Below are 16,203 nucleotides of genomic sequence, written 5' to 3'. Positions count from 1 at the left end.
ACAGCACATTATTTCATCAGGAAGCTTCTCCCACACACATCCCCAACATACACACATCCCCAACTATACACACACACACACACACACACACACAGTCACTGCTCCACACCCCCCAATACACATACACATTGTCTCATGTAAGGAAGCATTATTTCATCCCAAACACACATATTGCACACTGCCATTGTTCATGAGGAGGCTTCCCAACACATATCTCCCCACATACACAGCACACTATCCCATCTCCCCTGTCATCCCCCAACACACACACCAAGACCCCTGGCAGTTGGGTTAGCCTTTTGAGCCGTGGATCTGCCCAAGGTTTCTTCCTTGGTAAGGGAGTTTTTTCCTTGCCCCTGTTGCTCTTGGGTGCTCCTTGTTGGTGCCCCCCCCCAATCCCAATCCTCCCCCACCTTTTTTTTATGCAGCCCTTGCCACTTAATCTACTAAACCCTCTTCTACTGCACTCTTTACCCCCATTAATGCACAAATAGGCTGACACCAGACATAATTTCACTGCATTTCTTACTTCCAGTAACTATATGCATGTGACAACAAACTTCCTTGTATCCTTGTATCCTTGTATCCTTGTATCCTTGTAATGGATGTGCTACGGGGACGAGAAATCATCTAGCTAATAAGGAAATGCTAATTTGAACAAAACGCCTGCAGAGAATGTAATGAGCCAATACAAAACAAGGATGTTTTATTGCAATCATGACCACTGCAGTGGCGGCTCAATTAATGGCTTAGTCATCTATTAAGCAAAACTATTGTCCACCACAGCCTCACTTTGTGGAGTTTACGTTTTTATTTTTGTTTATTACTTTTGCTGCTCTAACTACCAGCTGTAATAGTCTTGATTTGTAGTTAGGCATAGGAGCAACTGGCAATGTGTTGATAGCTGACAGAATACTTGAAGTGAGAATACTTGAATAGAATAATATGAAAAAGGTGTAAATACTTGAATAGAATAATATGAAAAAGGTGTAAATATTTGACAGAAGTTTCTCAGGAGTTTAGAGACAAAGTGAACCCCCTTCCCTTGTGGTGTTCCCTGATACTGATGTTTTTCTCCTTAATGAGTGCTTTTAGTTTTTGAGATGATAGCCAGCAGCTGCCGGCAGAACAGTAAACTGTAATTTGACAGAAAGAGACAATGTCCAAGAAGAGAAAAATGGGGATAATGATATGTTTTTTCCTCTTTCTTTCTTTCTTTCTTTCTTTCTTTCTTTCTCTCTCTCTTTCTTTCTTTCTTTCTCGTTCTACGTATGTCTACAGTAGGTCTGTCTATTGTATAGCTATAATCATGTAAGATCCCAGACAGTAGTCTAAAAAAGTTCCTCTCTCTCCCTCCCTCTCGCCCCCAAAACCCCACAGGTACTTTGTCCTTGACCCAGACCAGGGTCAGCTGCAGTACTTTGTGAATGAGCAGGGCAAATCCCAGAAGCCCCGTGGGTCCCTGCCCCTCATCGGGGCATCAGTCACCCCTAGCGACGAGGCACCGCACATGTTCGTCGTCAACTCGGCCAACGGGGAGCTCTTCAAACTCCGAGGTATGCACCTGCACCACACACACACACACACACACACACACACAGAGACACACACAGAGAGAGAGAGAGGCTTCCATATCATGTGATGTCTCCCCCAGTCATTTAGTACCTCATTCACTTAATCACTCCTTCACTTGTTCACATTCACTCAGTCATTCTCTCATTCACTCAGTCTTGCTTGAATGAAGGAAATGAATGAAACCTGCCATATAGTTCCATAGGCTGTAGTGGGTTACACAGTTGCTTTATTATCCTACCACCCCTGTTGTCATTGTGTAGAAGACAGAAGATGTAACTGTAGATTTGAATTGTGAGTCAGCTCTGATGGGTACGGTCGGTCGTCAAATGAAGGGAGAGATTGTCTGCCGTGCTGTCTCCTCAATCCATCCTGCGGGGGGAATGGAGACGGCAAGGAAATTTGTTCTTTATCCCTGAATGACTTTGTGATCTATGTGTTGGGAGTGCAGACAGACCTAGACAATATGAATATCTCAGACAAAGACAATCATCGATGACCCTGGGAATACATATTGACTCGCAGCTTATTTGACCCCGTCATTGTACATTACATTTACATTTATTCATTCAGCAGATGCTTTTATCTAAAGCGACTTACAAAGATGAGGAATAATATTCAAGCTACAATGCAAAGGAGACATTTGGTAATAATCAACGCTACATCAATCAATACTATTCCTAGGAAATGAGAGTGCAGAATTTATAAGTACGAATATAAGTAAGAATTTATAAGTCAAAGTGTCGAAGAGGAAGGAGGGGGGAAAGAAGGACATGGGTAATTTTGCACAATTAATGGAATTTTAAAACACCACCCAGTGATCTTGGAACTATCATCCATTTTCAAAACGTATTCTTTTTTTTACATTTTTGAATGGAATTTTAAATATAACCCAACAGATCACGCATGGAGGACAAAATGAGAGCACTGTTATGAAACTGAATGTAGCAAAAATAATCATTATATTTCGATTATGTTGTTTTCATAATTGATGGAAGTCATAATCATGATTAATCAATTACCATTTGATTAATTCCACAGCCCTAGACCAGAGGGAAGTGCATGGTAAGTGCATGTTAGGTGTATTAGGTTGTTAGAAGGAGAAGGAGAATGAGGTGCCTGTGTAAGACGTTTGTTGATGAACATATTGTTGTTCTGGATGCATACAGTAGGCAATGTTGAGCACATTTTTGCCCTATTTTACCATTAGGGCAGTGCTGTAAAAATCCTCTCTTGCCATTATGATGGTGTATTTCTGCTCTTAGCTCTGTCTTAGTTTAATAGTCTAAATGTGTAGTAAATGAATAGTCTGAAAGCTGAGACAATGGCCAACGTTTTCAGCAATGTGGGCAATCACACGACTGGTTCCTGATGTTGATAATAATCCTACGGCACCATCTGTGCATGATTGTTGCTATTTTCTGCTATAGTTACCACAGAAGCGACAATGCCTTTTGCAGTGGTAGAGAGATTCAAGGTTCAGTTGGGGAGGTGTGTGTGTGTGTGTGTGTGTCCGTGTGTGTGTGTAGGTGGTGTCCACTCTCGGCTGATGGCTCAAGGCTTGGTTTCCCATAACAAAAGTCCTCTGTGGGATCTCCTTACACGCCACCTGACCGAAGTGGCTCCACAGAAACCTTTTTACTGAAGGTTACCTGGAATGCACCGCGGACAGGGGGATCAGTCCAGCGTTCAGCCTTCATGCCATACATGATACCTCAGATCCCAGTTTCACTCTGTACACACACACACACACACACACACACACACACACACACACACACACACACTCAAAGTGTCAGATCTCAGTTTCTTTCTTCACACATAGAGATCTCACCCTAAATGGCATTATTGTACACACACACACACACACACACACACACACACACACACACACACACACACATAGAAGCATGTCTTTCGATCTCTATATGATATTTCACATCTCAGCCACACACACAGAGACCTGTCTTGCACTCAGTTGGTCTCAGTTTCCTAGCTCACACACAGAAAACCACTCACTGAGTGATGTCTCAGAGTCTGATTCCATTTTAGACCCCCACACACACACACACACACACACAGAAGCGTTAATGTAAAAACTACACTTGTTAGACACTCATATTACAGAGTTTAAAAAAAAGGAAATGACTGACTGTGCTGATGCAGAGGGGCCAGTTAAAGAACTGGCATGGTCGCCTTTTTCAGGGTGATGATGGTGATTCCTGTGTCAAATCTGACAGATAAGTCTTATTTGAAAGCAATAGATATAAAATGTTTTTTTTTAATCACTCACATTTGTGAATAAACGGTGATGAGCTTTCTGCTGAGTCATGTCACACAGGAGACGTTCCCTCAGTGTGAGGGACAATCTCACCAAAGGCCTTTAATTACATTTAGCAGATAAAAGACATTATGATTCACTTTGAGCCATGTGGCAACATGCTGAGCGTGAATCCAATGGAGACTGGAAGAAGAGAGGATGAGAAAGCAAGAGAGAGAGAGAGAGAGAGAGAAGCTTGAGGGAAGGAGAAAAGAGAGTGAGGGGTCCAATTTACACAGCAAGATAGGGAGAGAGGACAAATGAGTGAGGGAGCGTGTGAGAGAGAGAGGCTCATGGTGAGAGAGAGATTGATGAAAGGAGAGAAAGAGACATGGGGGAGGTGAATTAGGAAGAGGGAGAGAGAGAGTCAGAAAGTGAATGAAAGAAAGTCAGAGAGAGAAGGTGAGTGAATGAAAAAAGAGAAAGTGGAAAGTGAGAAGGTGAGAAAGAAAAAGAGAGAGAGAGAGAGAGAAAGAAAGAGGAGGTGAGAGAGAGAGAAGGTGAATAAGTGAGAGAGAAGGTAGGTAGGTGGGTGAGTGAGTGAAAGAGAAACAGACAGAGGAGATGAAAGAGAGAGGAAAAGAGAGGGGGGGTGAGGGAGGAAAGGAAACTGAGATAGGAAGAGAGAGGGGGGTGAGGGAAAGAAAGAGGGGCCTTATGTTGGGAGGGTGTGCCAGTGAACAGCATGGCTGGTGCTTCCTGCTGCTGGTGAGAGATCTGACCCTGGGCTGCCTTACGTCAGGTCTAATGCACCTCGACACAATGGTTTGTGGTACATATTTAATTGTACTTAATCAGATCTTCCCACTGCTGCCTCTGACACACACACACACACACACACACACACACACACACACACACACACACACACACACACATACTCAAGCACACACAATCTCCAACATCAGAACAGGTTGGTGTGTCAGAATTAATTATATCAAATTAGGAATGTTATCATATTCATAAGAATAAATCTGGTTGAGTCACGCAGAGACTTAGTTTAACAGACTAAATGCTTTTTGTATTTAGTTCATAAAAAGGCTTCCAGTACCACCTTCAGATTTTAATTCAGTTGAGTTGAGCAAGGCTCGACCAACCCAAGTTAATGAAACTTGGCTCTGTTGTGCAGAAAGTGAAAAGCCAGAGATGTGTCTGACTCTGGCTTCAAACTGAGGTATGTCCAAATTTGCAAATGCAGGCAAACCGTTTTTATAGTTTGCTTTGAGTTTGATGTGAATGGTTGCAAACACTTGCAAATGGATTGAGGAGGTAGTTGTCTGTGAACATAAATATATGCTTGTCTGGATGAAGGATTACTGTTCAAATGGAACAATGTGCAGTCTTTGCATGAAAACATTCAAATTAAACAGTTCAGATTTTAACCGTACTAAGACAATTTGTTTGCCTCGATCGTTCCCCTCTATTCAAAGTGTTTGAATGCACCTCTGGTCTGGTTATGATGCGGACACCCCAATCCTGGAACACTGAAAGGGTTAATAGCCAGTTGAACATTATGGTTTGCTTGGATCCTATTTGATAAATCCCGCACAGTGAATGAACAATCTATTCTATTTCCGTGACCTTTTTTTAATCATTGATGCCTTGTGACGTTGCCCAAATTTACATCTGAAAATTCAATATTGCAACAGCAGCACTGTGGATGTGTATTGTTGCAGCTATCATTAGCTTAGTTTCAGGTGCGCATTAGCATGGTGAATGCTACAAGGTTCTCTCCTGTTCATTGTAGCCCAGTAATTATGTGCATTCACCGCACAGCATGCACAAACAACCACTGATGCAAATTACACCCTGGATGGGTGGATGGATGGATGGATGGATTGAGATTTAGAGGCAAAAAAACCCTCTTTTTTAAACCAGAGGAGAGTGACTTACTGCATACTTCAGGTGGTTACAGATGATCAATCGATGTCCTCCTGCCTGTCTGAATCCATTGAGGCTGAATGGGGACATCCACCCATCTCATTTACTTGTCCCACTCTTTACCATGCAGGGTCTGACTGTTGGTCCAAGCTGTCTTTAAAGGACACGAGTTCAGACTAAATAAAGAGTATGATGGGGGCCACAGACGCAATGGTGTGTTCAAGACAACTAGACAACTCAAATTCTACACATAGCCTTTTTAAGTGGATGGTGTGTTAAAGACAACTTAACAACTTACATTCTAATCTACACATAGCCCTTTTAACGTGATGGGTGGGGTTTCAGATAGAGGAATCACAAAAATATGTGAAATGCCGTGTGGAAGTGATTTACCTTTTTGGCATGACGTTGGTAAACTGTCCAGGTTTCACGGGCATAGAGGAGTGTATACTTTCAGTTGGGTGGGCGTTTGGTTTGCGATTAAAACCATGCTTGTAAGCAAGCTAGGTGGGCACCCTAAAGGTGTGAACGACCGCCTCATGACCCTTAAGCTCCCAGTTCTATCTGGCAAACAGCATGCCACTCTTGTCAGCGTCTTTGCACCATGGACCAACTATGACCAACCTCAAAACAACCAAGGACCGATTTTATGAGGACCTACATGCCATCATTGCCTCGGTTCCCAAGGCCAATAAGCAAGTTATTCTCAGTGATTTCAATGCAAGAGTTGGCTCTAATTACACCACATGGGACTGCATCGTAGGGAAATATGGTGTTGGTCAATGTAACAGCAATGACTTCCTGCTCCTTCAGTTATGCACAGAGTACGGACTGCTGATCACCAATACAGTCTTCTGCCTTCCCACTCTTCACAGGACGTCCTAGATGCACCCACGTTCCAGGTATTGGCACCTTATTGATTATATCACTGTAAGGAAGAGGGATCGACAGGATGTCCGGGTGAATAGGTCCATGTGCGGTGCTGAGTGTTGGACCGATCACCGCCTCATAGTGTCCAAGCTGACCATCCGCATCCAACCAAAAAGGTGCCCCAAGGCAACAAGGATCTCAAAAGGCTGAACCTATCAAGGCTGCAAGATATCCACCAGAAACAGTTCTTTGTGACCACCCTAGAGAATCGACTGGATTCCACTTCCCTGGACAGTCAAGATGTGGAGACAAACTGGGCCACCCTGAGCGACCTGGTCTATACTACTGCATCAGAGACCACTGGAACAGCCTCAAGGCTGCACAAAGACTGGTTTGATGAAAACAGCCACGTTGAAGTCCTCCTGGAGGAGAAACACCGCCTCCACAAAGCCTGTGTCAGTGACCCTAAGTCAATAGCAAAGAGAGCCGCCTTCAATAACGCTTGTAGAACTGTTCAACAAACACTCTGTTGCAGGGCTGGTTAAGCAGGAAAGCTGGTCCTGGTTAAGCAGGAAAGCTGACGAAATACAGGATTCAGGAATGAAACACAGTGCCCTGAAGCAAATCTACGGCCCCACAACATCAGGATCATCCCCTATTCTTGGTGCAGAGGAGAACACACTGATCACAGACAAGGAGGAAATCCTTGAACGGTGGGCTGAACACTTCAACAGCATCCTGAACTGTCACTCACACATTAACTCTGAAGCCAATCGTCTTCCTCAAGTTGCCATCAACGTTGCTCTGAATAACGCACCTACACTCGAGGAGACTCAGTCAGCGATACATATGCTCTCAAATGGCAAAGCTCCTGGTCTAGACTCAATTCCAGCCGAGATCTTCTATGAAGCTGGCCCAGCTTAAGCCAAAAAGCTTTACAAGTTATTTCTACAGATGTGGGAGAAAGAGACCATTGCACAGGATTTCAAGGAAACCACCATCATTCACCTGCATAAGGGCAAAGGAAACCACCGTGGCATCTTACCTCTCTATAGCAGGGAAGATACTTGCCAGAATCTTTCTCAACCACCTGTCTATTCATCTTGAACAAGACCTCCGAAAAAATGTGAGGCCACTGATATGGTGTTTGCTGCCAGGCAACTTCAGGAGAAGTGTCAGGAGCAAATTACTTTGTTGACTTAACCAAGGCCACACACACACACACACACACACACACACAGTAGGATGGTGCTACATGTGTACATGAACTTTCTTAACGATTTACTTTCTAAATTATAACCAAATGAGTATCAACAGATGTGTTGTTGGTACACTCTGGTACAATGCATCAAATGGCAACATTTATGTTAAAAATTGTACATGGTCCCTAACAAATAAAATGAGTAAATAAATAAAATATAATTCCCAGAGACAATAGTCACCTATTATCCTTCAAATAGATTATACATTATTGTTGTTATTAATATCCAACTAACCTACTACTGTTGTTAATGTGTTGTTGTGAGCAGTCATACTTCAGGATGGAATACATTCAATCATACCATAATCATACTTATGGACACTTGATTTAGGAACGTGATTTAAGAGGCATGTTAATGTTTTAATGTTTAGGTTCTTGATTTTAGAAGCATATGGAAGTTTATGCACTTGATTTCAGAAGCATATGCATGCTTAGGCAGTTGATTTCAGAAGCATATGAATGCTTAGGCACTTCAGAAGCATATGAATGCTTAGGCATTTGATTTCAGAAGCATACAAAAACTTGGGCATTTGATTTCAGAAGCATATGAATGCTTAGGCACTTGATTTCAAAAGCATATGAAAGTTCAGGCATTTGATGCCAGAAGTACCGGTATATGAATGCTTAGGCACTTCAGAAGCATATGAATGCTTAGGCACTTGATTTCAGAAGCATATGAAAGTTCATGTATTTGATCCCAGAAGTATAGGAATGCTTAGGCACTTCAGAAGCATATGAATGCTTAGGCACTTGATTTCAGAAGCATATGGAAGTTCAGGCATTTGATCCCAGAAGTATATGAATGTTCAGGTACTTGAGATACTCAGAGGCATATGACTTTCTTTTCACAACAGCTCCCACACTGGCCCTTTTAAAGAGGAGTGCCATCTACAAGGTCAAGCTTGCTGCTCGGACTCTGCTGGTGTTGTAGAGCCTGGAGTTGTGGGCATAGTCTGGCATCTGTTTACTTGACCTCTTCAGGGTGGAACATCAAGTTGACTTTGAGGTAGATGAGGAGGATTTGAACCAAATAAATGGCCTTTGTATGACGTCGGTGCAGACTGCCCTATGTTCTGGGACATCTGACCCCAGGGGTTTTCCATAGAGATGCTTCCCTGTTTTCTTGTTGGTGATGTCACATCCCTTGGTGATGTGCTAAGAATTAAATTTCTTCTCTCCAAAAAAATGAAGCCCAGGTTTATGGCTCCCTCTAAAATAGGGGTGTCAAACATAAGGCCCGGGGGCCAGATCAGGCCGCCAGCAGGTTTCATAGGGCCCCCCAGATATTTTGGGTAGGAAGGGAAAATTAGAAAAAAAGATTCACATCCAACAATGTGTAATAAGCAATATCTCTAAGATATGACAAATTGATTTAACCTAGCACTACAAACCATCCTCAGGAAGGAAGATGCTGAAAAACTGGAATGGAAGTAGGGTATTTCAAGAGCAGTATATGACCGCAGTACATGACTTGTACTTGTTTGCTGATAAGTGGGTATAACAAAGGAGTATATCATGAAACAACACTCTGATACCCACGCAGAACAAATGAAAATGACCATGACAATGACGGTCCCCATGAGGTCTCATAATTCCGGCCCACTGCCTAATATGTTTGACACCCCTGCTCAAAAAGACCCTCATGATGTTTGTTATGGCGTTTACTTTATTTACTGTAATTTTGATTACTGGTGTGTCATTTAGTGGTGTAATATATTTCTATAGCACACCAAATGAGCTGCATGTATATCCATTGATCTCATCACTACATAGACGCACACTGAAGCCTAAATGAGACTATGTGGTCACACAGACCAGATTCACCCCTATGAACCAAATGGTGAACAGTGCATTGTGGAGACTAATGGCTTTTGTCTGTGCGAGCCAAAGGAGCTGGAGCGGCTGCTGTTGTGTCCATCATCTCACTGAAGATTGAGTGGTGTTTGTTCTCTGTTTCTGTGCCTCCTCAGCCACCGATGCCAAAGAGCAGCAGTTCTGGATGAACCAGCTTCAAGCCTGTGCCAGACGCCACTCCGACAGCAGTGCCAAGGTGAGTACATACACACACACACACACACACACATACACACTATGCAGACAGGAATAGAGTGATAATGACAGAACTGTTTTAAAGGACAGAAATTGGAGGGCACATCATGGTACTGAGATTTGAGACCATAGCATTAGAAGAATGCAGATGATTTGGATCTGTCAGGAGCTCTAATTGCACAGTGCTAACTTAGCCTTGGTGAGCTCTGAATTTAGGGGCCGTGCACACGACGCCGGTTTTGTGAAACCGTGAGGTTTTGTGAACGGTTACTTTGCATGTACACAACGCCCGGCAGTTTAGAGACTGAAACCGAGAAGCTTTTGAAACCGGCTTCGAAGTGGGAACTTTTGAAACCGCCCGGCTAACTTTCGCCGTGTAGGCGCCTGTAGGTGTGAAGCCGGCAACTTTATGACTACAGCCCCACCTCTCAACTCAGCCACGCACTCGACCTGACATGTTGCTTGTCAAAACAAACCAAACCATTTATTTATCATATTAAAATGTTTTCTTTCCGTCATGATTTATGTGCACAATGTAGCCTATCAGCCTTTAGTGGCTAAGTTAGAAGCACACGCTAAGCTTAACTTAGTTAAACATTAGCTTACTGCATGTTAGTGTTTTCCAGTGGTGCTCAGACCCAATGCAATCGTAGGCTAAGCATCTGAAATTTCACATAGCAGTCACATACCTTGAAAATGAACTTTATTAGTTTAACAGTTGAATTGAAAACCCAATTGTCTGTAGTCTCCTTATTTCATGCGACTGCTTAACCAGAGCACTTATTAGACATTCTCTGGCTTAACAAACTGTTTTAACAATGTTTTCTTCTGCGATTCCGCCAAATTATTGTGAAGCTTCTGCACAGCCGGCGCCATCGACTGGTCTGGCATATGCACTACAGCACATTTAGCGGTTACACCTCTGTGTGTACACGCTAAAGGTTTTTTCTTGCGGTCGTTAAAGGTGTGAAAGCGGTAAGAGAAAATCCACCCGGCGGTGTCGTGTAAACGACCTCTCAGTGTTTAGAGACCTGTAACGCCTCCTGGAGGGGAGTGGGGTGAACAGTCTGTGGTTGGGGTGAGAACAGTCTTTGATGATTTTAATCCTTTGATCCAGTCTCCTCATATAGACAGAATGTATATATTATGCACTGTACCGTGTGACTGCAATTCCTGTTTACTCAGGAGGATAATGCATTTTGAACCCAATTCACCTTTCACAGTATTCACTTTCACTGTTCAACTAAACTACCACTGAGGCTTTTGATTGATTCAAACTAAAATCCCTAGCCAATCAGAGGTCTTGTTATTAGCGTGCTGAGACTCTTGGGATCCACTAGAGGCTTTGGAAGTAAAAGGCCTCTCTTAGTGTGGGGGGGATCAGGGGTTTATGTTGACTTAGGCAGGTTAAGGAAAGCCTTGGTTCATGCAGTCTCATGGCGTCTGGCGTGTATTATATTAAAACCTCTCACTAGACTCTCCTGCCTGGCTCGCCAACTTGGCCTCTACCCAACATGTTTTACTCTGCAGTACAGAGAATCACGCCACTCTAGTGTTTTGTGTGTGTGTGTGTGTGTCTTTGGGTGGAGTGTGAGATGTAGGGGAAGAGGAAAGTTGTGAGAAGGATGGAGAGAGATTGAGAGCGACACATGGAGAGAACAAAATGGAGTGTTTGTGTGGTGTGTGTGTGTGTGTGTGTGAGGGAGGTAAATATGACAAAAGCTTGGGGGAGGGCACATTTGTAAAGAATTTGTAGACCTGCTCACACTCCAATGCATTTAAACACTTTATCGATCTAACCCACACACACACACACACACACACACACACACACACACACACACACACACACACACACCCTTGGGCTAGTTACTATTGCCTTTTTCATGCCAGCATCCAGCTGGTGTTTTTAATACCCCACAGAAAAGGTTAGCCGGTAGTCAGTGTGCCCAGTGAATGAGAAGAGGTATGGACATTGTGATTGTATCATATAACTCGTAGAAGAACAGTCTGACAGATTGAGCAAGCTAAAAGTAGGCCAGTGTTCTAATTGAACCTTATAATTGGCATCTGGAAACAAAGCTGCTCTTATTGTCTTTGCTCCGTGTTTTGGGAAAGATTGTCAGATATACAGTATGCTGCTGTGCAGAGGAATCAGAAGACTGGATTCTTTGTCTAGTTGTAGCCCCTCTGTCCTGAATAGGCATTGGCACACACGCACACACACACACACACACACACACAAAGTGAGAGAGGGGGGGCAAACAATGTAATTTGGTGTCTTCATGCCCTTTTGTTCCCAGCTGTTTGGGAGCATCTCCAGACTGCTGTACCTTGCTGCATTTGATGTATTCTGTTTGCTCCTGTCTGAAACCAGCTCCCCTCACCCCCTCACTTGGCTCCTTGAAGTCTGAGCGGAAGTCTGTGTGTGTGTTTGTGTGTGTGTGTGTTTTTGTGTGTGTGTGTTTGTGTGTTTGTGTGTGTGTGCGTGTGTGCGTGTGTTGCGTGTGTGTGCGCGTCGCGTGCGTGCGTCGCGTCGTCGCGCATTAATGCGCAGGTGTGTGTGTGTGTGAGCGGAGGTGGAATGTGTCGTGTGTTTAGGCTCATCGTGGTTGGGAAGGAGAACATCTGTCACTCTGAACGCGTCGCGTCCCCGTTGTGGTTTGGTGTCCCCACGTTGATATAGATTCTCAGCACACAGCACACACACAGTACCCCCTGCTCTTCTGTTTCCATACCTGTTGTTTGTGTCGCAGGTTGGATTTTCTGTGTGCTTGATCCACAATGAAAGTTGTGATGATGGGTCTTTGAACAGGAGGCAGGAAACAGCTATAAATCGCTGTGTGTGGGGATGGCTGGATAAGGTTTTTACGGTACATGTGATGGTGGGGTTCGGTATTGCTATTGTCGATTACTGGACAAGTACAGGGATTTTTGGATTCCTTGGTCTCGCAAAGTCAAATGCATTGGCAATGTGACCGATACATTTGAACCAGATAGATATACACTAGATATACAGTTCTGGAAAAAGAGACCTTGCACATTTTCTGACATCTGAATGAGTCATATTCATATTTGCAGTGGTTTCTCAATTTTGAATATGGCCGTCAACTCATTCGAATGTCACTCAGCAACCGTACGATGACATCAGAAAAATGTGCAGTGGTCTCTTCATTTTTCCAGAGCTGTATACTTGAATTACTGTGATAACAGGATTCTGCTGTGCTCATGAAACGTTGGATTGTTTGTTTCAGTCTGTAGAATGAAAGGTCATACATAACATATTGATTGGACAAAACAGCTTGGTTTTTTTTTGTTGCATAGAAATGAAAATGTTGCATACAAATGTTTTTTGTTTGGCATGCATGAGATGTTCATAAGATGTGCAGCTTTTTCCATTTGTTTCTTTTATCATGCCTTTATCTTTCATCACCGTTGAGGATATCAACCTCATGTGGAGGTACAAAAGCAGAGAGAGAGAGAGAAAATCTCAATACGGATATTCCTGCCATAATGAAAGGACCTGCTGATGTGAAACTTACATTACCTAAATATGAACATACATACACACACACACACACACACACACACACACACACACACACACACACACACACACACAGCCACATGAACACATGCCCACACAAACATGCAGACACATACGCACACCCTACGTCATTGCCATAATTCATATTTGTGTACAATTATCATTATTCTGTTTTATTTGTGTGTTTCCCCCTATTCCCCTCCCCATTTGATGTATTTGACCCAAATGCTTTGGCAATACTGTACAATGTTATGGTCATGCTAATAAAGCTCCTTGAGAGAGAGAGAGAGAGAGAGAGAGAGAGAGAGAGCAAAAAGACTATGTAGACAGAAGTGTAGTTACAATTGCAGAATTGTTTTGACAGACAGAAAGGCAGACACATCACGGCACCGAGATTTGAGACCCAAAGAATTCTGTCAATTCTGGCCACTACTGCCCTTTGCTGGTCGGGTTCTGTTTTGCTTTGAGTTTCAGAGGTTCATCAGAACTGCGTTTGACTTTGACACTGTACCAATGAGTCTCACTTGCACGTGTACAAAACCTTGAAAAGAATTGCCACATCTGCCACAGTATGCCCCATTGTCATGGTTTTTATGGATCTAGTGACTGTGTTGTTTACATCTACAGTAATGTTTTTTTTTTTATCTTTTTTCTTTTGTTACTAGACAGAAATACAGAAATCTTTTCTCACCCTATTTCTGTATGTTAATGTGGTGGTCTGCACTCTAAAAGAAAATATTGTTTGGCGAGGTGAGGTCTCTGTCAGCACTTCATGGGTTAAAAACCCCCCCTCAGCTGAGTCCTCTGGTGCCAGGCATAGCTTCCACCAGCAGTGTTTACCCCTGAGCGCAGGGAGCCAGACTCCTCCAGTGGAAAGAGTGAGAGATGGAGAGAGAGATGGAGCAAGGGAGTGAGAGAGAGATGGAGCGGGAGAGAGAGACGGAGAGAGAGAGAGAGACGGAGAGAGAAAGATGGAGAAAAAGAGCAAGGGAAAAGGGGAGATCAAACAAACAGAGGAGATCTCGATTTTATTGGCTTGTGGACGTGCACACAGACGGCTGTGGACGCCATTGGGGCCTTGTGGTTGTTATCATACTTCCTAGTGTACTTGGAGTCTGTCCATGAGCATTTGATGCTCTTGTAGCCTGGAGGCTGTGCAGGCTTGGGCAGGTTTCCCCACACGGCCTCCACTCGGACCCTAGCAGAGCCTTGCATACTTGCAGGCACACAAAGTATAGCACTGGCCTAAGGCAGGAGAGTCCCCTGCTTCCCTTCTTCATTGGAAAGAGGAAGTGGGGAAAAAGAGACAGGGAACGAGGGACAGTGAGAGGTGGAGAAGGAGAAGAGCAGAGACTTGGAGAGGGGGACAAAAAAAGGGAAAGGAGCCTTCTGCTTCAGTGGGCCAGACCTCTCTAGTGGAAAGTCTGGAGGACAGAAGGAGAGAGGGAGAGGGGGACTGAGGGAGAGAGGGATGGAGAGACCAGAGAGGGGATGCAGGGATTTGTGGAAAGGGATAGGGTATGGAGGGAGAGAGGAATAGAGATGGAGAGGGAGAATGATCTGTGTAAGCTTGTGCGGCTCAGTCAACTACTGCCTCTGCCTGGTGCTGGTGCAGCTCAAGTGTGTCTGAACTGGGGATCTGAGGAGGTGTGTGTGTGTGTGTGTGTGTGTGTGTGTGTGTGTGTCGTGGACTCTAATGTCTTCCTCTCTGTTGGCTGCAGGTCAGGGAGCGAAAGGTGTCTGATGAGCAGCGCCTGTATGTGGACAAGACGGCTGGCTGCCAGGACGGACCGGTGAGTCGCTCTCTCTCTCTCTCTCACACACACATATACACACACACACACACACTCTGCTCCTCTGCTTATGTGTACTTATGTATACTCTACGCAAACCACACACAAATACACACACACACACACACACACACACACACACACACACACACACACACACACACACACACGGACACACAGAAAGAGGCACTTGTGTGATCCCACGAAGACCTATTTTTATTGCAGTGGAGAGAGACATGTCAGCTCAGAGTCCTGCTGCAACACGAGAGAGACAGAGGAAGGACAAAGTTCATCTGAGGAAGAGACTGTCCTCCTGTGTCACCTCGTGGACACATCACACACACACACACACACACACACACACACACACACACACACACACACACACACACACACACTCACACACTCTCTCTCTCACTCACACAAAACACTGTCCTGTTGATGGAGCACACACACAGGATGCTGTTCTGTTAATGCAGCAGGCACACACACACAAACACACACACACACACACACACACACACACACACACACACACACACTCACACACACGGTCACACACACACACTCTATCTCTTTGATCGGCCTCTCTCTCCTCACCCTGTCATCTTGGTGGTTCAGTCCTGCTCCCCCGGCGGTGTGACAGGCCAATTCCACCCCCCCCCCCCCATGCTCGCGCCCTGCAGCCAGGAGCGTATGCTGGGTAATAAACTGTGTTGGTGGATCTTAAGGAGACCGCAGCTATTTCCAGCGTAATAAACCGTTTAAAATCATTTTGGATGGTTAAATGACCTGTTCAGTGAAAATGGTGACTTTCCCGTGCCCCTAGATCCCCAGGCGGAAAACAACCTTGCAACATTGAGACTACCGTCCGGAAGAGAAGTGAGAAACAAAGAAACTTCGTTTTTAA

The 16,203-nt window shown here is 44.2% G+C and overlaps 1 protein-coding gene across 1 annotated transcript in view; it reads left to right on the top strand.

The window, feature by feature from the left end:
* LOC125284776 (oxysterol-binding protein-related protein 10) overlaps positions 1-16,203 on the top strand; it is a 77,496-nt gene that overhangs the window by 15,255 nt on the left and 46,038 nt on the right. The window contains exons 2-4 of the mRNA XM_048228890.1: positions 1,381-1,556; positions 9,875-9,954; positions 15,222-15,293. Coding sequence (XP_048084847.1) covers positions 1,381-1,556; positions 9,875-9,954; positions 15,222-15,293 — 328 coding nt within the window. The remainder of the gene's footprint in view (positions 1-1,380; positions 1,557-9,874; positions 9,955-15,221; positions 15,294-16,203) is intronic.

This window comes from Alosa alosa, chromosome 20 (genome assembly GCF_017589495.1).
Source record: "Alosa alosa isolate M-15738 ecotype Scorff River chromosome 20, AALO_Geno_1.1, whole genome shotgun sequence".
NCBI lineage: Eukaryota > Metazoa > Chordata > Actinopteri > Clupeiformes > Clupeidae > Alosa > Alosa alosa.
This window is presented reverse-complemented; position numbering and strand designations above follow the sequence as displayed.